The sequence below is a fragment of the Leiobunum rupestre genome, chromosome 4 (assembly GCF_980474605.1).
Source record: "Leiobunum rupestre chromosome 4, qqLeiRupe1.1.hap1, whole genome shotgun sequence".
NCBI lineage: Eukaryota > Metazoa > Arthropoda > Arachnida > Opiliones > Sclerosomatidae > Leiobunum > Leiobunum rupestre.
This window is the reverse complement of record NC_143387.1, coordinates 10981177-11008245: the sequence shown is the minus strand read 5'-3', so window position 1 is coordinate 11008245 and position 27069 is coordinate 10981177. Positions and strand designations below refer to the sequence as shown.

The 27069-nt window shown below is 34.5% G+C and overlaps 1 protein-coding gene across 1 annotated transcript; it reads right to left on the bottom strand.

The window, feature by feature from the left end:
- Positions 1-18920: 18920 nt before the first annotated feature.
- Positions 18921-19448, bottom strand: LOC149946388 (uncharacterized). Its single transcript, XM_090170721.1, has one exon. The coding sequence runs from the start codon at positions 19446-19448 to the stop codon at positions 18921-18923; it is 528 nt and encodes a 175-aa protein (XP_090026847.1).
- Positions 19449-27069: the final 7621 nt, after the last annotated feature.

Sequence of the window (27069 nt, the reverse complement as noted above, 5' to 3'; positions counted from 1 at the left end):
AATGTCGAAATTTCACAGTTTGGCCAAATTATTAGTAATTAGAGCCATGCTCAAGTTCACCACGGGGGTACAAGTGACAATGTTACTCAATTGAGGGAGAGGTATTGGGTCCCTTCAGCGAGACAGTTAGCACGAACAGTCGTCAAAGACTGTATATTATGCAAGAGATTGAAGGCGAAGTTAGGAGAGGTTCCAACCACACCATTACCAATCCCCGCCATTTTCAATTATTGGTAATGATTTTTCCGGCCCCTTAATTAACAACCAAGAGCAAAAAATTTATATATGCCTGGCCACTTGCGCAGTAACTCGTGCCATCCACTTGGAACTTGTTCCCTCTCTAAACACCGACGATTTCCTTTTTGCGTTTAGAATCATATCTAGAAGGGGCATGCCAAATTTTGTTTATACATACAATGCCAAAACATTCAAGAAGGGAGGGGATAATCATCTGGGAGGGGATAAAACAAGATCGATTAAGGGAATATTTCGGAAACCAAGGTATGAATTGGAGGTTCATAATAGATAGAGCAGCTTGGTACGGGGGGTGGTCGGAACGCTTAGTGAGGTCCACCAAGACGTGTTTAAAAAATGTATTGGTAGAGCCTTATTGTCCTACACGGAATTGAAAACCACCCTGATAGAAGCGGAAGCTTTAATAAATAGCCGACCAATTACCTACAGTTACATTAATGAACTGATTCCCCTCCCGCCAGCTGAATTTCTAGTGGGGCGCAGAAATAATTCGCTGCCACCCCTAGCGTTCAAAATTAACCAAAGAATACCAATGTCGCGAAAAGAAATGATGAAGAGATTATTAAAATATCGCGAATCTATAATAAATGAAATTTGGAAAAGGTGAAGAAATGAATATTTAAAGGTACTTCGCTCCGCCCACCAATCTAACCTTGTTAAAAATGAAACCGAATATTAAGTAGGAGATGTTGTACTAATCCACGATAACAATCTACACATGTAGAACCTCGGATTGGTACAGCAAGTGAAGGTTAGTCGCCATATAAAGAAAAGATGGTGTGTAGTGAAAACCAAGAACAATACTTATGTCCGACGCACCGTCCAACACCTGTGCAACCTCGAAATTAACGAGAGTGAGTAATTTGTACCTTGTTAATACTGCGTATTAGCGGGGGGGGGGGTGTTGCGAAGGGAATTACAAATAAAGCGCTTCCCGTTCAAATTATTTAAACTTAAATATAAACTTAAACTTCTTGTAATTTTTATTTGTACCTTAAATAATGTATAGGTTAACTCTAAAAAATATAACTACCGATGATCTATTGCCAATAAAGTGTAGGGCAGGGGGAACGGTCCAATTTCCAAGAAACTCGCCAATTTGCGAAAAAGGGTAAGTCTCTCTGGTTGTCCGCCGTCCCATCGCCGGCATCTCCGAGAGTCATAAAAATAACCTCTCAAGCAATTTGACTTCTTTGGGATGCCGCGTGCCAATGGATGGCTGTAAGGGGGATCTACCTGTGGGCGTAAGAGGGGGGGGGGCAAAGCTTTCGACGGTTCCCAGGGTCCTAGACTGGGCAGAGCTCTGGAGCCTGCTAACCAGAGAAGGTCTCCTTCCAAAAAGGAACTTTAATTTTTTTGTGTAAATAAATTCAGTTTTATAATTATAATTCCAATGCATTATTTAACCTACTAACACGTTACCAATCACCAATTACCATCACCCAACTTCAAGACCATTTCCTTCACTTCAAGACCGCATCAACTACCTACATATACCCACTGTTTCAGTCCGGTGGAGATATGTATATATATATATATATATATATATATTACGCTTTGGGAGAGCTATTTATCTTGAGAATTTACATATATATATATATAGCTCTCCCAAAGCGTAACAACCTTAAAGGAACCTCAAAAAGTAAAAACGGCCAACAAATTTGGAGGGAATTTGAATTGAAATTAAACGTGGTTCTTCCGTTGTTTTGGTATTCCTTACATTTGCCAGTATTCAACTTGATTTATTTTTAATAGTTCAGCAATGACTCTAGGGATGGCGCTACGTGACAGTCGCCATGAAAGGGCGGAATCGGCTTATTTACTTTACTTTTTTATGTATCGTTGTTTTTTATATAGAATATAGATTTGCTGTTCGTGCCACTTGATTACTCGCTTCTGGGAAATGTTAAATTTGCGAAGTCATATAACGTTTCGAGATTTTCGCAACCTTTCTCGCAGACTTCAACTCTGATTGTATCTTCAGCACCTGCTCCTAAAATTATTGCCTCTTTGTCTTTTCTTAATATGGATTATTACGTAAGTGATGTACAGAATCAATATTATAAGTTATTCTTTAAAGGATCAGCATAAATGACAAAATGCATTTTCATTTTTTCTTGTATCTGTAAAATGGTACTTAATTTCTAAATATCACATTCGATCCAAAGTAGCTTAAAAGTACATAACCCAGGCCAAAATATTTACGACCTTCATTTATTCTGATCTTCAGTACTCGTAACGCCAGAGATGGAAAGTGGAATTCTTCAGAAATACAGTACGCAGCGAAAGGTTCAGAGAAGGAAAAATGCGATGTTGCTCATGCTCTGAAGTATTTGCCTCCTCAAAATCTTTAGGGGCCTCAACGATATAAGAACTAAGCCCTCTGGTCTAAAAAATTTATTTAATTTTTCTAGGAAGCTTTGGGCTTTTGTATAAAAATATCAGAGCTCTATCGACTGCTAGCAGGTGCTTTGGGTCTCAAGGAAAGAGAGGGGCACTAAAATTTTGAAATTTGTTTTTTACTCCCAAGCTGTGGGTGCCCTTAGAAAAGCTTCACTAACAATTGTCAGCCTATTCTAGATTATTCTAGTCAGCCATTTAGTTTGTTAACATCGGCTCCCCCAAAAAAAATGCTTGGTTTCCAGATAATTGGTGAGAGTTAAAAACTTTGTAGGCTCTTTTCGGAAATAAGTCGTGTTATATAGAGAACGTCTATGGTCTATCACTAGACGGGGATTTAGTTACTACCCATTCACGTAGCGAAAGTTCGCATAGTACGTCGTAAGGTGTGTATGAAATTAGACTTACAAAATTTAAGAAATTTGAATACTCACCTATATCCTTCTTAAATATCAGTATAAGTATTATGGAAATTAAATTACGTGTAGATTTTTTTTTTAAACTCGTCCTTGGTCATCCCCTATATTTTCGGGGGTCCCGAAAGGTCTCATAGTGTAGGGCCTCCAGTTGGTTAAATCCGTCAATGGCTATGAAACTGCGTTACCAGTGATGGAAAATACACTTATAAAATTAATTCTACATTAATTTGACAATCAGTTTTTTCCGAAAGTCTTTATAATATAAGCTTTACTAATTTTGAAAGTGTAATAGCAATTAAATCTAAATACCACTTCTTGTTTAATTTTTACACTGTATCACAGTACTTTCAATTAACATTAAGCCTTCTTGTGATCAACGCTTGAAATCTCTTATTTTATTTCGTCCAACGACAGTGTCTGCTTCGTAGACGAAATTCCGATATTAAAACTGAACTTATTTTTGTGTTTACTAGAAAATATGTTTTTTATTTTCTATTAGTTTTTAACTCTCATCGTATTCAGCTTATTGGTAATATCAATTTCGATGACGGTAATTACATTGAAAGCTAATAATTGTGAAAATCGTTGGTCGACCAAAAATGTATTGAGATCCTTTGGGAACAACATTTGGAATAATACTTTTCTACTCTTCTTTGAACGTAAATATGTTTTCTTATTCAATTAACTTATGTTCTTATAACGGCTTTTGGTAAATTTTAATAAATTTCTTTTGGATAATTTTTTTTGGAGAATATGTTTTAAAAATATTTTGGTATTATCTTAGAACCCATAAAAACGAATTTCCGAAGGAAACTAGGTGATGACATCCGTTGATCATAGAATTAATTTATTAACTGGTGAGTTTGCGACTCTCCATAAATTATACTATATGAAGGCTCGTTCTGCGGGCGGTAGGCCTGCCAAAGCGAGACGTCCTCGAAACAATCTCCCGCTGTTCCTATGTAGCCGGTTTTTCTGATATCCAAGGTAATGGTGTCAACCAAACAGAAATTTATGAAATTTACTTCTTCATTCTCACGCCATCTTCGATGAGACGTACTAAAAAAGACAGAAAACTGAATTTGCTAATCACGAACGAGTGTCACAAAACTGGAAAATATTTGTTGAATCAAATACCGCAGTGTAGTGACATTTCAGTAAAACCACATTCTGCTGATATCCACGTCAATTGAGTCAGGAAATGACCTTTTTTAACATTTTAGAACCAATTATTTCAAACAATAGTAATGAATTCCGTTTAAACAAACTGTTTTTTTTACATCAGCTCTAATGAAATTTCAAAATATATGAAGTTCATAAAATATTACGTATTTAATAAATCTATTAATATTTATTTTTAAGCATTCAATTTTGTGCCATCAATGTTGAGCTGGAGACTATTGTTTTCGTCATGGCTAATTGCAACAACGCTTATGGTTATTGATTTATGCAGCCATCTAAAATCAGAATTCGCAGAAACCAAATATGACAAATTGGACAACGTCGAAAAGTTATTGCGCCTCAGCGTGAAACCGACCAAAATTCTTAAAGATGGTACTGAAGAACGATTTATAAGAACCAAAGTATGAGAAACAAGAAAAACACATTTGATATTTTTACGGTTAAGTAGCCGTAACTTAAGACAAGCAACCAAAGAACATGAAATCATTTGAAATATGTTTTTGTAAATCTACCAGAAATTTAAAATAATTATAATTTAAAAAGACTATTGCTTCAAGGATAAAAAAGGGAGTTGTCGGACCATGGTCCTTCGTCAGCCAGGCTCTGCAACGATTGAGAGCCTGGCTGGTGGAGAAACACGGCCTGAAGGTTCCAGTGTTTTTTAAATAAATTAATTTTATCCATAAAGTAACAATATATTTTATTAATAATATTTTAAATGTTAAATATACCATAGATCGTAATTTTAACATTTTATGCCTAGTCATGTATGTTGTTTATGATAGGGTAAGAGGAATACGAGCCTTGGTATTCAATATTTGAGGTATTCGGAAACACGTAATCTAACGCGTTAAATCATCGTAGAAACGTTTAAATACGTAAATGAAGGACTGCAAACAAAAAAGGGGTCAGATTTCCGAATTGTGACCGAACTGTTTCGTTTCTTAATATTTTTTGAATTAATTGCCTGTTGAAGAAATTTGAGGGCTAGAGAAGACTAAACTGTTTTTCCATTAAACACTTTCGCTAGAGTTCGGAATTCTGGTTTTTATCAATTCAAAGCCGTACTCTTAAATTACTAGATATGATTTCATTTTTAGGCCAACACAGACGAATCTTATCAGGCATTGTACAGAGAAATTCAGAAATCTGATAGTGGCCTAATTGACGGTGTTGGAAAACTGTTAGACGAAATTACACACGTCGCTGATGGACAGTATAACATAATTGTGGGAAAAAGCATGTTCGTCACATTTTTGTCCACGAGTTTTTCTGAACGAAACCGGTTAAAGTACGCCAGTAAATTGTTCTTATCTCCTCCCATCGACCAAAGCTACAATTTTTTCTTATATTCGAAAACTTTTCGTTACATGGAAATCACAAATTATCTGTAAGTATCGTTAAAAATATTGTTTTTGTTTATCAGTACTGAAGATCATGGAAAGGTTAAGAAAAACATTTTTGCAGATTTAAGTCTATCTTTAAGGGATATAGAATGTTCAGCATGTAAAAACTGCCCTCTCCGGAAATCTCTTGTTTTTGGTGTCGTTTAGTTCCCTGTGGAATATGTCTCATTATTGGAAATTTTTGTCTTCCGTTCTGAACACTAGGGGGCACAATATAAAAAATATTATTTTTTAGGGTTTTTTTAATTTTCTCCACGTGTCTATTAACCATTAAGATAAATGGGTTTTCGTTTGAAAGAGGTTCTTAAACTGCACCATAATTAGTAAATTTAGGTTGAAAATTGTAGGTTTTATGACTTTTGTAATTTTTACTGTGGGTCTGTCTCTCTTAGAGGTCGGGGATGGTTAACTTTTATTCAATAGATAAAGCTCTCAAAATTATTCGTAAAACGTTTTGATCAAGTAATTTATATTTCTGTAATATCCGATTAATTTTTTGATAAATTTGTAAAATTAATCGGGAAAACGACGTTTTTTTCGATAAAAAGCTCAAATTTTACGAATAATACATGTTTTTTATCATTTTCCGAAAAACTAACCGGTAAATTTCTTTGTTTAAATTTTTCCCCCGAAAAAAATCAATTTAAACATGGATAATGATTAACCGTCCCCGACCTCTAGTCTCTCTCTCTGGGTTGCGAACGCGTTCGCATTTTCGGAGCAAAGTGTTTTTCGCTGCGTACGCAGTTTCTTAGAATTATAGAAAAGGTTTTCCCAAAACTACCCTCTTTTTGTCATTGGGTGTATTATAATTTTCTTTGGCGAATTGTGATTTCACGTGAAGAATCATCGACGTTTGGGACGGACCGAGTGCTGAGGGTTACGTTAAACGTATCAGCGTCCAAATGGCAGGTTTTCCACCAAATGTTCACGGTATACGCCATAGTATACCGCGATCGTATCGGGCGGGTTTCGAACCCGAGCCCTCCTGCATGACAGGCGAGTGTTCTACTACAGAAACACCGATACTTGTTACGCTTTTTTGAAAATTATAAGCTCAGCTAAAGCGGAAGAGTATATTAATAGTTTTTAAAGTCTACATTTTTTACGTATGAAATTCTTGTTTTAGCGCAGTCAGCAGAGATAGTTAGTTTTTTGTCTATCGGTACTTTTAAACCGTTAAGGGTCATTTATGAATACAATTTCAAGTGGTATACTACGCGCTTTTTTTCGTTTGGCTTACTTTACTCGTAACTTCGTAATTTATTTTACGTGTTTTCTTATTGGCTTTAAATGTGTGATACATTTTCATTAATGTGGTTACGTTGGTTTTTATATTTTGAGATATGCGCTGTTGTTTAGCCTTCACTATTCAGTTAAGGTTTTTTTGTGTGCGTTATAAGCCGGGAATTGTTAACGTTAAGGTGTTTTTGGTTTTTTCTATTACAATTTTCATTACCGTGGGTATATGGATTGACATTTTCTGGATTTATAAGTATTTGAATTACCTTGTTGTTTGATTGGGTTATTATTATATATTTTTATTGCATATTTCTGTTAATACAATATTTATTACTATGGGTATTTAGATTGACTTTTTTTTGATTCCTAAGTATTATAATTAACTTGTTACTTAGTTGGGTTTTTATTATATATTTTTCTATTGGTTATTTTTCTTGTTTGTTGATAATGTGAAGGATAATTCATGTCTACAATTTTTTATTTCCATTGATTTTTATCGGCTTCGTTTGGTTGTCGTCATGAGCCCATGCAGTTTTTATTAGTGCTTTATTTTATAGTTTTGGTTTTGTTTTACCGTATAAATTTGATTGTTTAAGACCTATAATACAATGGGTTGGTTTTTCTTTATAAAATTGTTTCTCACACATTTTATAAATTTTAAATTTTGTATTTGCTATTTCTTATTTTGTTGCTTTGGTAATTTATTAACGTTTTGGGTCTAAAGTTGGTTTTTTGTTCTATTGATATTGGAAATTTGTTTAATGCAATAACAGTTCTAATATTTAAAATGAAAATAAAAAATAATCTACTGCTTGGGATAGCACTGGGATAAAATTTTTTTGGAGGACGCTTTCGATGGCCAGATATCATTGAGTACCGTGTCCAGTAGTTAATACACCCAAGGGCAAATTCTTCCGAGGAGAGGTATATTTTGGCAAGCTTGCCAACTTGTTTTAAATATAATTAAGTGAGCTACCACCAATTTCAAAAATTTATTCGGTCACAATTTTATCCTTCCTTTGAAAGACACCATGAAAATATAAAATGGGGTCAGCCTAAAACAAATATAGATTTTTTTTAATTTATCGCCAAAGAGACTCGAAATATTTTCTTTTTATTTCAATATATTTTTATTGAAATAAATAAAATAAAACGATATTAATTAGTACTATCGGAAACTTAAAATAAAATAAAAATTATTTTACCGTTTTTAAATAAATCACCACCAAATATAAACATTGATTTGGTCACATTTTAGCCTCTGTTTTGAAAGCCACTACAAGGGAAAATTCTAAAATAAGTTTTCAGTCTAATTAAACGATGCTTAATTATTTTTCAGAAAATCCTAGCCCAGATTACTTAGTGGATTGATAAACTCCAAATAAACTAGATTTGAAACTTACCACCTAATAGTTAAAAAACCTTGCAGAGGTTAACGGTAATAGTAAGGCTAGGGAGATGTTGGTTCGCGTGCCATGAAGGGTTTACCACCATCCTCCTACGCAATTTACCCCGGCCACCGGTAATTGGCTTCACATTGACGTTAATACCCTGCTCAATATTTATGTTTATTTAAATTCGGGGTATTGTAAAGAGTCATGTCAAATAATTGATCTTAGTTTTGGTGGGAATTTCAAACAATAAAAAAAAATATATATATTTGTTTTATATATTGGTTAATCTCACTAAGTATATCGGATCACTAACTTATTTGGCGGGAAATTAAAAATAAATTATTTTTTTATTTATCGCCAAATTTTATTATAACTGCTAAATATGGAGCAGTTGAAGAAACTCTTTCTAATAAGACCCCATTTAGGTAAATCGTTTTAATACATTTGTTTTTTGACCGGAAGACAAACCATTCGAAATTTCGACATAATCTGGAGGAAAATAACCGACACCAAAAAGCAAAGATTTCCAGAGAAGACACTTTTTACGTGCTTTATTCATACGAAATGTCAATTGAGAATAAGTTTCAATCCTCGTTATGTGCCGACATGAAATTACAATTATTGGATTCCCAAAATAAACTTATGGCTTACACAACATGAAACCCTCCTTTTTAAATAAATTATGTAGTTTAATTTTATAACAATAACGTTCGCGTTTATAATTAATTTCGTGATTTTCGTTATCTATAGACAAAGTATCGCCTTTGAGACGCAGTTATTTCACATTGTGGATTACAAAAACGATTGCATATACGACCTTATATCCTGGAAGGAACCGGCCAAAGAAGCCTTCGAACTGTCTCTTAAAGGAGCCGAAAGTCTTTTAAAAATTTATTTGTACGGAAATTGTTTAGCAATTGTGACGGCAGTTTTCGAAAAGCTTGTCTACCTTATAGTGAGTGGAGATTTGAAACTGTATTGGTTAATTGTTTCGTATTGGGTTAAAGAGTAGCAAATTGCTCGCTATAAAATTTGTATTTATTTAATGCAATGTTAATAAAAATAAACGTTATTAAAACACGAAATGTTCCCTAATAAAAAGATTTTTAAAGTTGAACTAAAATATAAAAGGTTTGACCTGATTTTCTATTCAGCAGTTTATGAACTTCTCGAATTGTCCACTGCGTGCCTCTAAAGACACTGAAATAGCCAAATGATCAGTTACAAAACACGAACAAAAATATATGAATATAATATTTTCGAAATATTTTCCAATTTCATAATTCAAATAATTTCTGGAATAAAGACAAACTTCATTCAATATGCATATATGTATATGGACTGAACATACCTAGTATGACTAAGGGTCTGAAATGATTCGATCCGTCTTACCGATTATCATCAGACTAGTTACGGAGGTTTCAAACAAGCCTCGGTTGGCTCTTGTTTAAAAAAAGGATTTGAAACCATAAAAAAACGATCATTATGTAACTAACCGTTAATTTGGGGCATTGTTACTCCATTACGCAATTCGTAAAAAGACAAAAGATAAATACAAATTTAAAAAAATAAACAAACCACACCTATTATACACGTTCCTCTGTGTGACCTTTATGAATAACATTTTGTAGAATTGCGATATCTGATGTGTCCATATAATTAATTCGAGCCTTCGGGTAGAAAATAAAATATCCCTTGAAAGATTTAAAAACAGAACAAATGTGTCATAATGTTAAAGTATATTGTTTTAAAAGGAATTCTACAGCTATTATCTATCAATGTATTAACCAAATATAAAGTTTGGCCAATGATAATAGAGTATAGTGTGGGTTTTAGAAATATATTTGTGTTCATTTACTCGTTTGGTTTGACCTTTATAACAATTATACAACAAGAACAAGTAATACGATAAATTCCGTTTTTTATGCAGTTTTTCCAATTGGTCTTTCCCTTTTTTAGAACATTTTCCTAATTTGTTGCGAGGTTGACACCCTTTTTCCAAAACCTGATTTATTTATTTTTTAAAATTTGAAGGTTATATTTTCTTTCTAGTGAAATTTTTCTAATGTAGTTAAGTTCGTTGGCTAAAAATATTTTATTATACCAAGGTCTGGAAGCTCTATAGGCTAACGGTTGAATTACCAATTTATCTGAAATGTGGGAGGCTTGATATACTACATGGCTTACGGTATAGAGTGGTGTTTAAGGTATTTAAGTTTTTTTATTTCTAGAAAGGCTAGACAATTATTTATGGAATTATTATATTACAATGTTCTTAAAAATCTTTTGGATGCGTTTGACGTTTCAAATTCATGCGGGCGTATAATGTCATTTTAACGTTCTTAATGACATAACACTGTCGAAGGATCAACTCATCTTGATTTAGTTTATAATTCTGATTAGAACAGAACCAACGACATAATATGAAAGGGATAAATGAATATTTATTCTTAATTTATGTTAATAATGACGTAACCGGGTGCCACAACCCCTCTGTACGCCACTGCATCCACGTATTTAATCAAAATTTTATGTTTATTAAGAACATTGTAAAAAACAATTGTGGAAATTCTTTTATATATAAGTTGCAAAGTAGGGAGGGGGGGATAAGGTACTACCCATGGCTAATCCACGCCGTCGTTGGTATTTCATAAACAAATTTACCAACTGGGAATTGCGCTATAAATTAGGAACATGTTTTAAAAAAGGGCTAGAATAATTGGTCTTCTTTTCTGTCCAATCGGAAAACATTTATGATTAAAACATGAAGATGCACCTCTACATAAAACTCCAGTTGTTGTGAAATATCTTGACCCCGAGTTTCTTGAACTATGGATTAGTATTAACGGTCCCGTTCGATGACTTCCAAGAAACCCAGCCCTGAGACCATTCGATTTTCTACTGTGTGTTAGCGCCCTTTTCACTGTATATGTACCTATCTACCGAACTATTTGGTAAGTACGGCTTTAATGACACGCGAGTAAAAACGCGAGCTGCGTAACGTGGAAGAAAGAGGAGGAGCGCGCGAGAGTTTTTCAATAGGACGAAGTCGCGGCAACTTGTATTATTTCCTAGCTGTTAAAATTGTAGTTAACATTAAACCATTTAAATCAAATGCGTCGGTTACTGTAATTATAAACGTCAGTCATCGACCCCGAACAACAAAGAGTGTACTCTTACATGTGGGACTTATCAAGGCGCGAGTATACGTAGCAACGTATCGGTGTGATAGGGCGTCGACATTTTTTTTAATGAAACACAAGGGCTTCGAAAATATCCGCTTGCATAACGACGGGTCAGGTTTATTTTTCCTACCGCCTTTGCACGGGCAGCTCATCCTTACTTCAAATTGGAATGTTACCAATACGTATTTTTAATCATACATTTTTGTTAAGCTTAGTTTTTGGACTCGTTATTACTCCGAGACATTATATTTAACAATAATGTTCAATATAAAACATCTTCATTTCGATCAGTTTATTTCCCCTACAATATTTGAGGGTGAGAAAGAAAAATCTTTACCTTTGTTAGTGGCCATGGTTAACAGTTATTTGCGCTTTTAAATACACGCCGACGTTATACTTAAAATCAGATCTTACCGTTATATTTATATCAATTTATATTCAGTTAGGGTTTATGAAATTTTTGTTAATATAACGATAACCCCTTTCAGCTACCAAAAATTCCTATCTTAGAAATTTTAATGTAAACCCTTATTTAGAATATGAAACTGACAGCGTAGGAATAACTTATTTGAATAATGTAAAGTTAGAGCCTTTTGAACGAGGGGTGTACAAATCATGGGTTATCACGGTAATTCACTAAAAATTATCACCGAAAATTATTGAAAACTTATGAGCAATCACTGGTAAACACCAATTATTTACGAAGATCAGAAATCAGGTGTACAAAATATTTAGTGACTAGCCCCTCGCTTTTGAAAAATGACACCTGATTTTATCCTCACCCTACTAGTAATTTCGCTACATGAATGCAGAATTAAAGTAAGTTGAGGTAAAACATTTGAAAGAAATTTGAAATAATAATTCCCACCCCTTCATTCATAAGACTGACTTATTATTTAATTTTTAATAGTTTTCAAGACCCTGCAATTATTTCCATTATTAGATTTATAATGTGTTACTTTAGATATAAAACAAAACGTTGTCAAATAAGGTTTATTTTTACCTCTCCGAGGGGACTATGTCCTTTAGGAGGGGTTTTACAATCACCGTGTCTGTCTGTCTGTCTGTGTGCCTGTGTTCTGCGAACGCGTTACCGGGGCAAATTCAAAAACCGTGTTTGCAGTTTAAAGGGTGGCAAAACCACCGTGTGACGGTGAGCGTTAACGGATGATTTTGCGGTTGGGTTGGGTGCGGTTGTTTTTTCGTTAACGCTCACCATCGCAACGGTTTCAACTCAGTTTTATTGGAAAGTTTGTTTTTTGTAAATGTAGTGTAGGAATGTTGAGTTTGTGTTATGGCGATTGCGTGATGAATTTGTTGTGTATGCGTTTAGTATGTATTGGTGTTTTCTCTCCAACTTCTTCTTATTGAAAGCATCATTGGGGTCTTTACAACTATAACTTTTTTCCCAAGAATGTTTACATATTAAGTCGTTAAAATATTTAATATTTTTTTTCAAGTAGTTTCTTATTTTATTAATTGTTTTCTTGATTTTAGTTGTTATCTCAAAAGAAGCGTGAATGAGATAAAGGTTAGAGTTTTACAGCAAGCATCTCAGTTAGAGGTTCAAAGTTACTGTAACAATGGTCTATTAGTGTACTCGTCTCTGTAGTAACTCGTGTCGGGCTAGTAGTAAATTGGGTTAGACCAAGTGTAAGGAAGTTATCCTTCAACTGCCTTACAAAAATAAAGTTACTGTCTTCTAAAAGATTAATATTAAAATCACCCTATATTAGTTTCCTACTCGTAGGTCCTCCTAGTGAGCTCATTATTAAGTCTATATTGGTCAGAAAATTTGTGATATCACCCTCCACTCTGCATATCACTGACAAATATACATTATCCATTGTAATAGAATTAAACAACCACTTTCAACTACTTAAAACTGAGTGAGGTTTTTATAAAGAATTGTAATTTCTAATTAAGTGGTTTCTTCGATGAATTTAAATTGCTTTTAACTTCGAATTAATTCTATATTACATTTGTTTTTGCCTTTTTAGTTCACATTTTTTACTTGGAGTAGAAAATTCATAACATAAATAGTTCAGTTCATTTGTTATCTTCAAATACTAATTGGCCAAAATTTAAAATAGGAACTAATTTAACATATTAAAAATAAAACTTTCCTTGACTAGAAGTGTAAATTTAAATATAACTTTTCCTTAACTAAAATCTAAAATAAAAATTATATATTTTGACAATGTTTTTCTTCAAATACTCTCCGTCTCTCTTAATATCAATTAAAAATAGCCCTCGAGAGAATAGACAAAAAATGAAAAGGCCTAGCTGAATTTGTCCATAGTAGCCTCTACAGTCGTTAGCCGGTAGATAAATTCCTTCCTTTCCAACTTAGTTTACTCTGTGCCACTGCCTCTTCAATTGATATTATCTCCACAAATATTTCATCCCGACTAAAAGCTAGAAATACATTTTTGAGACTAACAAAGTGACCAAATAAGAGTACATCCACCTTTTTAAGTCAGGCAAATTTAACCCTCACAACTCTTACCATTTTATCTCAGTACAAAACCGAAGGCACAGTTAGTTCTTTTCCTTTATTTTACCCCACTTCCAAAGTCAGAAAGTTGGGATAGCTCTCGGTATCTTTATATATAAAATAGACCAGCAACTGTATGTTTGCAAATGCCTGAATTTCTATAAGTAAAACAGGTTACATTAAAGAATTGGGTTTTAATAAAAAAAATATTTACCCACTATTGCCTGAACAATGGACACTTTCAATGCTGTGTTTTCCATCACTGACTTCAAATTTTAACTTTAAAGAATGTGGCTCCCCTTTTGTTTTGGCTCGATTGTATTGCGTATCCTTCAATAATAACAAGTCCATCTTCTTCGTTCGGAAGAAAAAATTTCAAAGATCCTTTCGGACTTCCTTTAAGCACCCGCACACTTTATTCTATGGATCAAGAATACTCTCCAATATACTTAAAAATTTCAAGCATGGAGCGAATCACTAATATACCAAATAAAATTATTTAAAATATATTATACATCATATTTGAAAATGCTGAAGCTACTAGTCTATGAAATTAAAACAATCTGGGCTTGTTCTAATGAGAAGATAATAATAATAAATTTCCTACATACCTTTAAAACTTTAAAATTCAACCTGTTCCCGTGTATGAATTCTCCAAGGCCTACTCGTAGTGTTATTAAACTCTATTACGAATTTAATACCTATTGGCAGGTCAAAATTAATAAACAAATGTCGTATATACACCTTTGTTAATACGAAACATTCGAACACGCTTTAAAAAATATGCTAAAATCGTTAGTAAAAAATTTTAATTGATGTTATAAAACGCGCATTTTCGCATAACGCCATTACCCGTATCACCCAAATATAGTTCTAGGCAGTGTGACTAGATGGCGCAACTGTAGTTTTCGGTGGCGAATAAAAAAACTCTAACTCTGTGACATAATTCCTCTCTAGTTTCGGTTTCTACGTCTGTTAGACCTCTTATTATGAGGTTATTGCTACTTGTAAATTCTCAATTTCCATTCTATTAGCTTCAGCCGCGGTTTTGGCTCTTTTAGCAACCTCATTTATTTCCATTTCTAGATCGGTAACTTTTCCTTTAAGGGGTTCTATTTCTTTTACTAAGTCTTTCATGGCATTTAGTGAAGTTTCAATAGCGTCTACTTTGTCATTAGTTCCGTCAATCTTTGAAGATATAAATCTGAGTTCATTCAAAACCATGTTTATATCAGACTGATCCATCGAGTCCTCCGAGTGTGACCCAGTCGGAGAAAGAACCCGATTATTTTTTAGAGGGGGAGAACGTTCGTCTTATTTTTACCCATCTAATAGGCTTAGTGTTCGAAATTTCAGAGTTCGCAGAGATACTTATTAAATTTATATAAATCAAGATATACTGACCTATAAAAATGACAAAGATTTCTCAGATTAGTGACGGTTGATAAAATTGACGTTGCCTCTGCGAACTCTAATAGTCAGCAGATAAGATGGTTAAAGGGTAGAACCCGTTAGTTTTTTGTAATTTATTTAGTTTTTCAGTCGTATATTTTTATCTATTGTGTGTTTAGCGTATTAGATTTTTTAAGCGTAATAGTTAATTTATAAAGAAAATATCGAGTTGTATACTTCGTGGTCTTACACTTATGTTGGTCTGGTTTTTAACTGGGTCGTCATTACTTCGTAATTTATTTTAAACGTTTTCTCGACTGATTAAGATGTTTAATGCAGTTCATCAATTGGGTTCGTTTGTTACGAAGTCCCCTAGGAGGGTAATACAATCACGGTGTCCGTCTGTCTGTGTGTCTGTCCTCCGAACGCGTTCGCATTTTCCGTGCAAAGGTTAATCATTGCGTACGCAATTTCTCGAAATTTCTGCGTTCGCAGTTGCTAGGACTGTCGAAGGGTTGGCACAACCACCGTGCGATGGTGGGCGTTAACGGATAAACTTGCGGTTGGGTTTGGTTGGTGTTTTTTCGTTAACGCGCACCGTCGTGACGGTTTCAACTCAGTTTGATTGGATATTTCGTTATTGTAATGTTTATGTGTAGGGTGTGAATGTTGAGTTTATGTTATGACGGTTGTGGGTGTTGAGTTTGTTGTGTTTATGTTATGCAGTTGTGGGTGTAGAGTTTGTTGTGTTTATGTTATGCAGTTGTGGGTGTTGAGTCTGTTGAGTTTATTTTTGTTGAGTCTGTTGTGCTTGTTGGTTTGTAAGGGCGTTTTCCCTTCAACTTCTTCTTAATGACTTTGGGACGGTCCGAGTGCTGAGTGTTATGCAACCTCTCAACGTCCAATGGCAGGGTTTCCACCAATTGTATAAATTATATTAATCTTATATTTAATGAAATATTTATAAATTATATTAATCTTATATTTAATGAAATATTTATAAATTATATTAATCTTATATTTAATGAAATATTTATAAATTATATTAATCTTATATTTAATGAAATATTTATAAATTATATTAATCTTATATTTAATGAAATATTTATAAATTATATTAATCTTATATTTAATGAAATATTTATAAATTATATTAATCTTATATTTAATTAAATATTTATAAATTATATTAATCTTATATTTAATTAAATATTTATAAATTATATTTATCTTATATATAATTAAATATTTATAAATTATATTAATCTTATATTTAATTGAATATTTATAAATTATATTAATTAAACATTTATAAATTATTTTAATTAAATATTTATAAATTATATTAATTAAATATTTATAAATTATATTAATCTTATTTTTAATTAAATATTGAAGTATTTTAATGTAAAATTTGATCGTGATCAGGAATTGAACTCGGGTCGCATTGTTACCATGCTGATAGTTCACCGCCGAGCCATTGACTTCCTTAGGGAAGATATAAAAGTAAAGGAACCATTATGATAAGGCGGGTTTGGTTACTAAACGGATGAATACAATATCTGTGGATATTTTTTATTGAACTTTGTTTGTTAATTTTTGTGAACTTGTTTTTATTTCGTCGGGAATTGAACCGGGAGCGCGGTTTTAGGACTTTGATTCGTTGCCGCTGTGTTATTGATTCCTTTTACGTTGTGTTATAAATCTGTAATATATTATTCAATGACGTTTTTAAACTCTTTAATTGTCAGTAGGTTTAGTTTTTCGGATACTCTTTTTTTAATATAATATGTATCTGGGTTTTAGGCAAAGAAAGGGTCGTATGTTATTTTTACTGATCGAGATAATGTTGTTTTTTGTCTATTCTTTGATCTTATATTTGTATCTTTGGTTTTTTTAGATTATTTCGTTTCCACGAAAACGTCCAGTTTTAGAGGAGACTTTATAGTGTGTAGGTCATGTTGTTTAGCTTATCCGGTTTAATGATAGTAACGTCGAAAATTCCTGTTTACTAATGGTAAGGTGTCGCACTAGCTATTCCGTCTACGGTCATTTATTGATATACGAGCTGTGGTTTAGTCAAGTGGCATTCTGTGCTTTGTGATGGTAAGTTTTTCGCTTCTCGTTAATACATTTTTTATTGGTGTGGATATTTGGACATCTACGATTCCTAATGCAGTCATTGATTTCCTGGGTGTGCGAGTCCTTATATGATATTGGAAATTGGATGGTATTGGTCTTTTTCATGCGGTATGTGTCACAACGTCAACCGGAAGTCTAAGTGTCGTCCATTACCAGATATCGAATATAGCTATTCTGCGGTATCTTCATCAAGGGCGAGTGTTGAAATAAAATGAGCGTTAAAGATGCGGCAAGTATTTCTTAAGCGAGAAAAATACAAATACCCTCTGTAGATATTTCTTTCATTTAAATTTGCTTTGTATTATATTTAACTGATAAACTTTTTCTGTAAATAGGGTTAAAACAATTGTGCATTGTTTTAGTAAGTCTAACTCGCTGTTGTAACTACTTAATTTATAATATTCTGAATAAATTAAACTCGGTTGTTTCGTCTCAATTATTTAAATTAAAATTAAAATTTTATACCGGGCAGGGATTGAACCGAGATTACGTTTTTAGTAAATTACTCTGAATTGCGGAGATATCTTTAAGGGTCGTCTCGAGAAATTAATACCACTAGGGACCATTCTTCCGAGGAGAGGTATATTTTGGCTTGCCAACTTGTTTTATTTATAAAGAGCCCTAACTATTCCGTCTACGGTCATTTATTGATATACGAGCTGTCGTTTAGTCAAGTGGCTTTCTGTGCTTTGTGACTGGTAAGTTTTTTTCTTCTTGTTAATACATTTTTATTGTTGTGGATATTTGGACATTTACGATTCCTAATGCAATCATTGATTTCCTGGGTGTGCGAGTCATTATATGATAATGGAAATTGGACGGTATTAGTCCTTTTCATGCGGTATGTGTCACAACGTCAACTGGAAGCCTACGAGTCGTCCATTACCAGATATCGAATATAGCTATTCTACGGTATCTTCATGAAGGGCGAGTGTTGAAATAAAATGAGCGTTGAAGATGCGGCAATTATTTCATAAGCGAGAAAAATACAAATACCCTCTGTAGATATTTCTTTCATTAAAATTGGCTTCTTATTATATTTAACTGATAAACTTGTTCTGTAAATAGGGTTAAATTAAATTGTGCATTGTTTTACTACGTCTAACTCGCTGTTGTAACTGCTTAATTAATATTATTCTGAATAAATTAAACGCGGTTCTTTCATCTCATTTATTTTAATTAAAATTAAAATTTTATACCGTACGGGATTGAACCTGTATTACGTTTTAGTAAATAACTCTGAATTGCGGAGATATCTTTGAGGGTCGTCTCGAGAAATTAATACCACTGTTTGGTTGTAAAGTAAAACGTAATGTACTCAACTCATTTATTGATCAAATATAAAAAACATAACCAAATACATGTAGTTTTTTGAGAAGGAAACGATTTAAGAAGTCGTTTGTCGTCTAAGGGTCAATTTCCTCCCTAGAGATATAGCCATCATGGTCTCGGTCCAGTTTCTGGAACTCCTGTTCGACATTCAGAGGGCGTCTGGCCAACGCCATTGGGTGGTATTGTCGCGCCCATTCTTGAGCTTCCTTCAGGTCTAAGAGTGCGTCTCCGTTCTGATCGGCGCGCTCAAAAAGCAGGTCCAAATGGGCTTCGGACTCCCGAGCCTGCCGCTGCCTCACCTGTTTGGATATGCATTTTTTGGGACTGGATGGCATATTGTTGAACTGGCGGAACATGGGAGGTTTGGGGCAGTAGCAGTTCTCGCATCCGACTCCCCATCTACATCCGCCATCGCAATTACAGCCGAAGATGTTACAACCTCCGTAAGCGCAATAAGGAGTGGCTGACGAACAATCGTTGCACAAGTTATCGAATTTGGAACAGCCGCCGCATTTTTTCCCGCAACATTTGGCGTTCACTTCGTAGTAGGCCACTAATAGTGTAACTGTAAACAGCAAAGCAGCGATGCATGTTTTCGTCATTTTGATCCCTGGAGATAGAAAAAGTTCGTCCATTTTCCAAATCGTAAAAACTTTGCTTTCATTTTCGTACTCATACAATTTGAGGATATTAAGATTATTTCGTAACGCTAGGTTGAATATTAATAAATAAAATATGCTACAACCAGTGGCTGACTGGGTCTAATATTTCGGGCTGCCAGAAGACAAAGGACCCCAGCTTTAACAACGATAAGGCTATCATGTTTGAGGGGCCCAGTTCATGAACGGTCCGTGGGGCCCACCTGCCATCGGGCAGGTTCACTCTATGGCCAGTCCGCCACTGGCTACAACAATATATACCTATACATATAATGTATGTTCATGAATACATTTTTTTATAGTAATCGACCTTATGATATTAATGAACAATAATGTCTCATCACGGTGGAGTGGCAATAAAGCAAAGGCTCGGTCAAGATCAAACTTTTACTTAAGTATTTTCACTTTTTCCATTTTTTACATCCATTAATTGTAAAACAATGGTGGTTCAGATATCGAATGATAATAATGATATGATTTACAAACTCTGTATGTTTTGGAATTTAAAGGATCTTAATTTACTTTGGTTGCACATTTGAACAGATAATCATGATGATGAGGGTTTCGTTCGCTTTAATTTTCGTGATTATCAGCGCCGTGTTCTGGACGAGCAAAGTGTCCGCCATGTGTTGCGGTGCACCGTGTGACAAAATCTGCCAAATCTATTCGAGCAACTGCGACGACTGCACCAAGGCCACTCCGTATTGCGGCCTGGGCGTCTGCAACATCCTCGGATGCAATTGCGGCGGAGGTTGCAGAAAGGGAGTAAAATGCTGGAACTGGAAATGCCCCATCAGGGCCACCGCTTTCGCGCATTCGCACCCGCCCGTTGAGCCTCTCAGTGACGCCGAGTACGAGGCCAGGAGCGAAGAGCATTTGGAGAACGTCTTGGCGCAAGCTGACCAATCCGGTGACGGACGAATTAGCCGGCAAGAGTTCGAGCGATGGGTCGAAGAGCACCATCCCACCCCTAAATCGCGGCGCCGTTTCATCCTGAACGACGAGTTCAAGAAAATAGACCTTGACCAAAGCGGGTACTTGACCAAAGAAGAAATTGACCCGCAGTAAAGCGTCTATTTTGTTTTATATGTTTAATAAGTGGTCGAAATGTTATTGAGAAATAAAATGTAAGATACGATTTGGCTTGTATTTTAATCGTCATCCACCTATTGATCAAATATTTATAAAAAGGATTACTTTTATTGTTCATTTGACTAAATGAAAAGCTCTCGCTCTCAAAATACTTTTATTCTCTCTGCGCGAGTGCCATACCTGGCGCTAGTAGTAGGCTCAAGTAGGCTGCAACCCACCAGCAATTTCAAAAGGGACTAATTTTCTTTATATCATTTACGGTAATACATCTGAAATAATTGTTTGGAATTTAAAATTTACGGACGACATTGTGGAAAATACATTTCTAAGGTTCATATTTTTGTTTAAAATTATTTTCCGTATAAAATTATATTTCAAAAGTCAAAAAGCAGCAATATCATTTACCTCAAATGAGAAAAAAATGTAGCGCCGCTTTTGAAGTAAAATAAACAAACAGACATTTAATCTCACAATATATAATGTAATTTAATTGAATTACCGTGCCCACATACCCTAATGTCCATTGCAATACTTTATCAATAGACGCTTATAAGTAGCAATACAGAGACCCAGGACATTTTTGTTAAAGCGTTATATTTTAAAGCGCGCGCTGCTTAATATTTATATATAGAAGTGCACGTTCAATTTCGCAATTGCCTCTTGAAAGAAAATAATGAGCATGCTATCTAATAAAACTAACACAGACACGTGACTATTTCAGTGCCTCGCGCATGCACGGAGGGGAGGAAAGGAAAAGAGAGAGCCATTTAAATATTTATATTTTGGAAATATGTTTTATACTGATTTTCTCACCGCATGCTTTCTAATTTATATTACTTCTTTCAAGTATTCAAATATTTTGTTGTGAAATAGCATATGTAACATAATCAATCAAAAGTATGCCATTGTATAAAATTTCCATAGAAAAATTTCAATTATACCTTGTTAACACGAAGCATGCAATAAGCGGACCCAGACATACTTACACCTAGGAGCAACAAACACATCACCCCACACAAGGAGAACGCAACCCGTCCAAAGTCGTGGACTTTCTTTTGTACAGTTTCCATTGGTTAGACGCTTTAGCGCCCTGCTACCGTCGGAAGGGGAAAATTCGGAAATTGTCTCCCCCCTGCCCGTTAAACGTTCAGCGAAAAGGCTCGTCCAATGAAATTTGTACACAACTCTGCGTTAGCGTGTTTAAAGGCTAGCTGCGTTCTCCTTGCATTTCTTGCTCCTAGCTTAAACTCCTATAAACCTTGCGCTATTGAAAAGGTTACCATGGAAACGAAATCACGTAATCCCGAGGCACGAACTTATTTATAGGTTGTGAAAATTAGAAGCACGCGAGGAATTCTGCACGTTTTAAAAATCCGTTTCACTAAACTTCCGTTTCCCCAACGCCGCCCAACTGGAATTTTTCTTAAACATTTTCCAGCGGAGGTTCTGTTCGTTCCGCGAGTGACGTCATCAAGAAACCCAAAATCCAAAAGAATAAAAATATGGTCGAGGCTATGGCGGGAGTATTTAATATCAAGCTTAGTAGACAAGCGGTGTATGTTTGATAAGAATGAATTTTTTAATGAAGTAAAACACATAATTTTAAATTTTTAATTATATTAACGGATTTATTTCCAAATGCATAAAATGTGTGGGATCTTTTCTTCAGTAAAAATACACGTTTCTTGTGGCAATATGAAGTATCACAACAAAGTTTCGAAAATGAGCGATTATTATAATACTGAGATGACATTCAAAATATTGTTCAACTTAAGTAGTAGAATACACTTGGTTTTAAAACTACTTTAGTAACTCTTAAATCTTAATGGAAATTGCTAGGTAGTGTTGCTATCTCAGTTATAACAAGGTGTAAAAAGCTAAGTATTTTTCCCATTTTCTGCCGTTCTTTCTCGACTCGTCAACCATAGCAAAGTTTAAATAGTCCATTCTGATTACAGTTCGTATTTTAACAAATGATGAAATTACATTTCAGTGATCTTGTTTTAGAAGACGTTTCGGTGGTAAACCTAATAGTACTGATTGCGGGTCTCTCTTGTAATCACTTGAAAGAAAATGCTCCGAACAAATGCAACTGATTAAAACTGTCTTTACGTTGACACTTGGAAATCCATATCCTACATACATGTACTGTTTTATCCTTGGGAAAAGTGTGATAAATACATTATGTGGGTGGTTCTTTGCTTTTTTGGGTCTTCTGTAGGCTATTATCACAAAGCCAAAGCACACCTTGTTCCAGGCATTTTATATCTTCAGCCCTTTATCCTTAAATGAAAATATAAAAATTAGATAAGTTTTAATACGCTCTGAGATTGAAAACAATAACAAAATTATAAAATTAGCTCTGCTCTTTGCTAGTCTGAAGGTTTCAATGGAACAAGTTCTAAATACATATCGTAGCGTAAATTAAAAAAAACTAATAACATTATTCCTATATTATTTAATATTGATTTTTTTCAGTCCAAAAAATAAAATTATAATAATATTAATAACTTACCATGATGTAAAAACCGTAAAACTGGTACTTTCGACGCCATAACTGAATGTTCAATGTTGTGTAGTATGCTAAAAGGTTTCTTGGTGACGTCAATTCAGCCAGCCAATAAAAAAGCTAAAATGTCTTATCTCCTTATTGCTTCAGCTTACCCAACCTACACCGCTTGTCTACTAACCTTGCTATTCCCTTCATTAAAGTTGGTGACGCAATTTTCGTCACGGAGTTGGAAGTGACGTAATTTATGTCTTACCCAGTGAACAAAGTTTCGCCTTTATGGAAAATTCATTATGTTATATATGGTAATAAAGGTTGTGAAATGTTTCATGCATAGTTTTTATTTTTAAATGATGGTTTTAACAAAACAAGTAAACGAACTAAAAAATTATACATTGAGATTTTAATTGATTTTGAAAAATGGTGGGTGAGAATGGCTTTTTCCAGATTTGATGTATCTAGATATGATCACGAACCCCTATTCATTTACAAACCAACGATATATCAATGTTAGTTTATAATTCCTTTTATAATATTCGTAATTTCTATTCACGTACGTATGGGTCACATCGGCTATTAACAAAATATCAATCTCCTGGATGGTGAGTTAGAATTTATCATATCAATGGTCTCTTCTACTGTACCATTAACGCTGCCTTCTTATAAACTTCCATGATAGCAGTGTTGCCTGTCAGGGATTGTACAAAGTGGCTGCGCCCATATTTAGGAACGAAATAAAATTTATATTGTATGGATTTTCCTGGAAACCCAAAAATTTATTTTCAATAGTTGCTTAGAAACAGAATTGAAGCACATTCTATAGAGGAATTCACGAATGAAAAAATGCCTGAATAATACTGAGTTCAAATAACTAAATGACTGCCTCGCTAAAGTCTGTAATATTGAATGTTATATCTAGACCAATGTTGTGTTCTTATGATTGTTAGTTTTTACGATAACATTTCTGACAGTAATCTTTTTGTCTCTTCTTTCAGGCAAGGAAAGATCAAATGATCGATTCCTAATTCGATAAATATCGTGACCAACGAAACAGTTATTCCGTAGATCCAAGCTTTGAAAATGGACGACACGAAGTTGATGGTGGTTGGCTTTGGAGGAATCATCGGATCGAAAGGAGCAGCGCGATTCTTAAATTCGAAATAGAGATCGCAGAGACGCAACTGACGGGTCTCGACCACTCGCGAAACTCTGGAAACAATTTTACATAAGGTCTATTTTCAATTTTGAAATATAATAATTTAATGCTTTAAGTTTTATACCAGAAGTTAAGGAAAATAAGTGATCGGAGAGAAATAGCTTTGATGTAAGAGGGATTTTATCTAAGCGTCCATTCTTTCTCACGCATTTCCAAACCGTCTAAAAGCAAGTTAACAATCATGGACCTGCCTTAAAACTGGACTATCCCTGTCCACGTTAGGGAAAATAGCTCTTAAAATTGGAATCTATCCGATTACCTATTATCTTCTGTTTATACTCAAAATCAATGTAACATGCGACTACTAAAGTAGTCGCCCTTTGTTTTTAATAAATATCCGCGGGAATTTATTCACTGGTTAGAAAATGGTGTTCCGTTTTTCTAGCATGGTAATTTGGAAATTAGAGCACCTTCATTTTAACGTGCTCAAATTTATCGGACTTTATACTCGAGCGAAAGTATGAAAAATGTAAAATAGCTGATTACCTCATGGGAGATGTCACGGTCTGCGGGTCTTACATATCGGCAAACGCAGCCAATTTTGCTAAACTAAGTTAATTATTTACAGCCCTCTTTTTTCTCTCAGAATTTTGTTAAAATATTCGTCTGCTACAAATTCTGAATTCGGCGGTTATGAAGCTCATTGAAATTATGTTTTGGGGGTTCAGTTTCTATTTGGACAGTTCTAGAAAATCCTTATTTTAGCCCCTGGCGTTGATTACACTTTGTTGAAAAGCCGCTTTTTATCGGCGTAAAAGTCAATATTATAATGCATAACGACGAACAAAATTGATACATTAAATTTTTAAATGTACTTACATGTATGCTAACTTTTATCTAATATTACTTCAAAACGATTACTTCATCTAACTAATCCTTCCTTTTGTTAGTGCAATGATTTCGATTACCACTTCTGTAAATTATGTACACCGATTACAGCCTTACTCTTGTTGGTACTGTCAAAGCTACAGGCTTGTTCACCGACTAGCCATAATGATCAACCCCTCGATTTAGACTTAAATGCGTAATAATTTTGGATACCCCTGGTTTCCAGGATACTTAAACTTATTTTGTAGGTTTAGATTTTGTGCATATTAGAATTAGGGTAACAGTGGTTTCGATTATATAAGGTATGGTAGGGAGCTAGATGACTTGGGCCTAAAGTGTGGCTTTGGGTATTAGCCTAGCTGATTATTATTATTATGATTAGTTCTAGGTGCGCCAAATTCGGGTAGAAGTGGTTCTGAGTCTAGTAAACCTTAGTTTTAAGATCTTGGACGTTTCGTGCACCACCACATACTTGAATATTTGTAACGGTAAGATTTGGTAATATTTGTTTTGAGTTAACAATCGTTTCGAGTATGGTAGACCTTATATCCGATGACTGGGTTATGAGTTTTTTGTTTCGGGCTTATTAATTTTGGTTAAAGATTTTAATTACAAATAATTGCATCTTCTCTTGATGGCTGGTGGAAGACTGAAAGCAATGAACAAGTGGATAGTGTACGCAAAGTATTCTTCGTGACCTTGGTAAATGTTCTTGCAGGTTGAGCTCCACCTTCGCAACAACGGGTATTGAATACTAAAGGTAAATAAAACGTTGCTCCTGGTTACTGAGTCGTTCAATTTATTCGAATTGAATCGTTTCGCTCTGGCGAAGAAAGACGAGCTCTGCGGTGACGCATCTTCCTAAAAGGTTGCATTTCTTTGAGTGTCAGACTTTACTACGTGTGTTAGCAGGGTTAAGGAAATAAATGTTTTTTTTATTTTATTTGGGGTGTTGGTGAAGCTATCAAAATCGCCCAAAATGTGACGGTGGGAGTGGTTCGCCCACCTTGCTACGTGACTAATTTGTGGTCCTAAAAATAATAAATTATAAACATATACAGGGTGTTTCAAAAGGTTATGGAATAATTTTAAGGAGTTGTAGGGGGTGAGTTGAGAAGTATGTCTGTTTATTTTTCCCATTTTCCTACGATTAGTCAAAAGAGCGCCAGAAAGCTTCAAAGTGTGGCCTACTAGCCCCTGTAAGTAGACTGCAACGAGCATAAAATCAAGTATCAGGGAAATGCGATTTCAGGGGTACGATGAATTTGTGAATGCGTGGGAGTTGAGATAAATAACAAAATACAAATGAATATCAGCCAGTTCTTCCGAAGTGAACTCCATTACTGCAGTTTGAAAGTGATGAGAAATTACGGTCCATCACTACTTTAAATACTGTTTAAGTTTACTTTTTTTACGCTGGTTACCTCGATTTGTTTACAAAGTCCTTTTTTACCTATCACACGAACCCAAACCTTAATGTTCGCATTTCCCTGCTGCTTGGTTTTGCGCTTCTTGCAGCCTACTTCCAGGGGATAGAAGGCCACACTTTGAAGCTCTCAGGTGCTCTTTTCACTCATCGTAGGAAAATTGGATAATAACGGGAATACTTCTCAACTCACCCCTACAACTCCTTCAAATGTTTGCATAACCTTTTAAAACACCCTGTATATATCTTAGTTCATATGCTAGGAAGATCGGAAATTTTAGGGTAGATCTTTCCCTTGGATTGCTAAAACTTTCAAATTTACAGGGAACTTCTTTTAGCAGATAAGATATTGCTATAGATTGAGTTCAAAAGAGATAAGTCTTACTTCAATCTTAATCATTTGATAAAGGTTTTGGGAAATGGTCAAATGGTCTCTAGAAAGAACGTCGCCCATGTTATTGATGTAATCCATTTTAGGGGATGCCAGTTCTCC

Bases quoted from the DNA above. Each gene is read 5' to 3' on its own strand.
- LOC149946388 (XM_090170721.1), bottom strand. From the start codon at position 19,448: ATGACGAAAACATGCATCGCTGCTTTGCTGTTTACAGTTACACTATTA.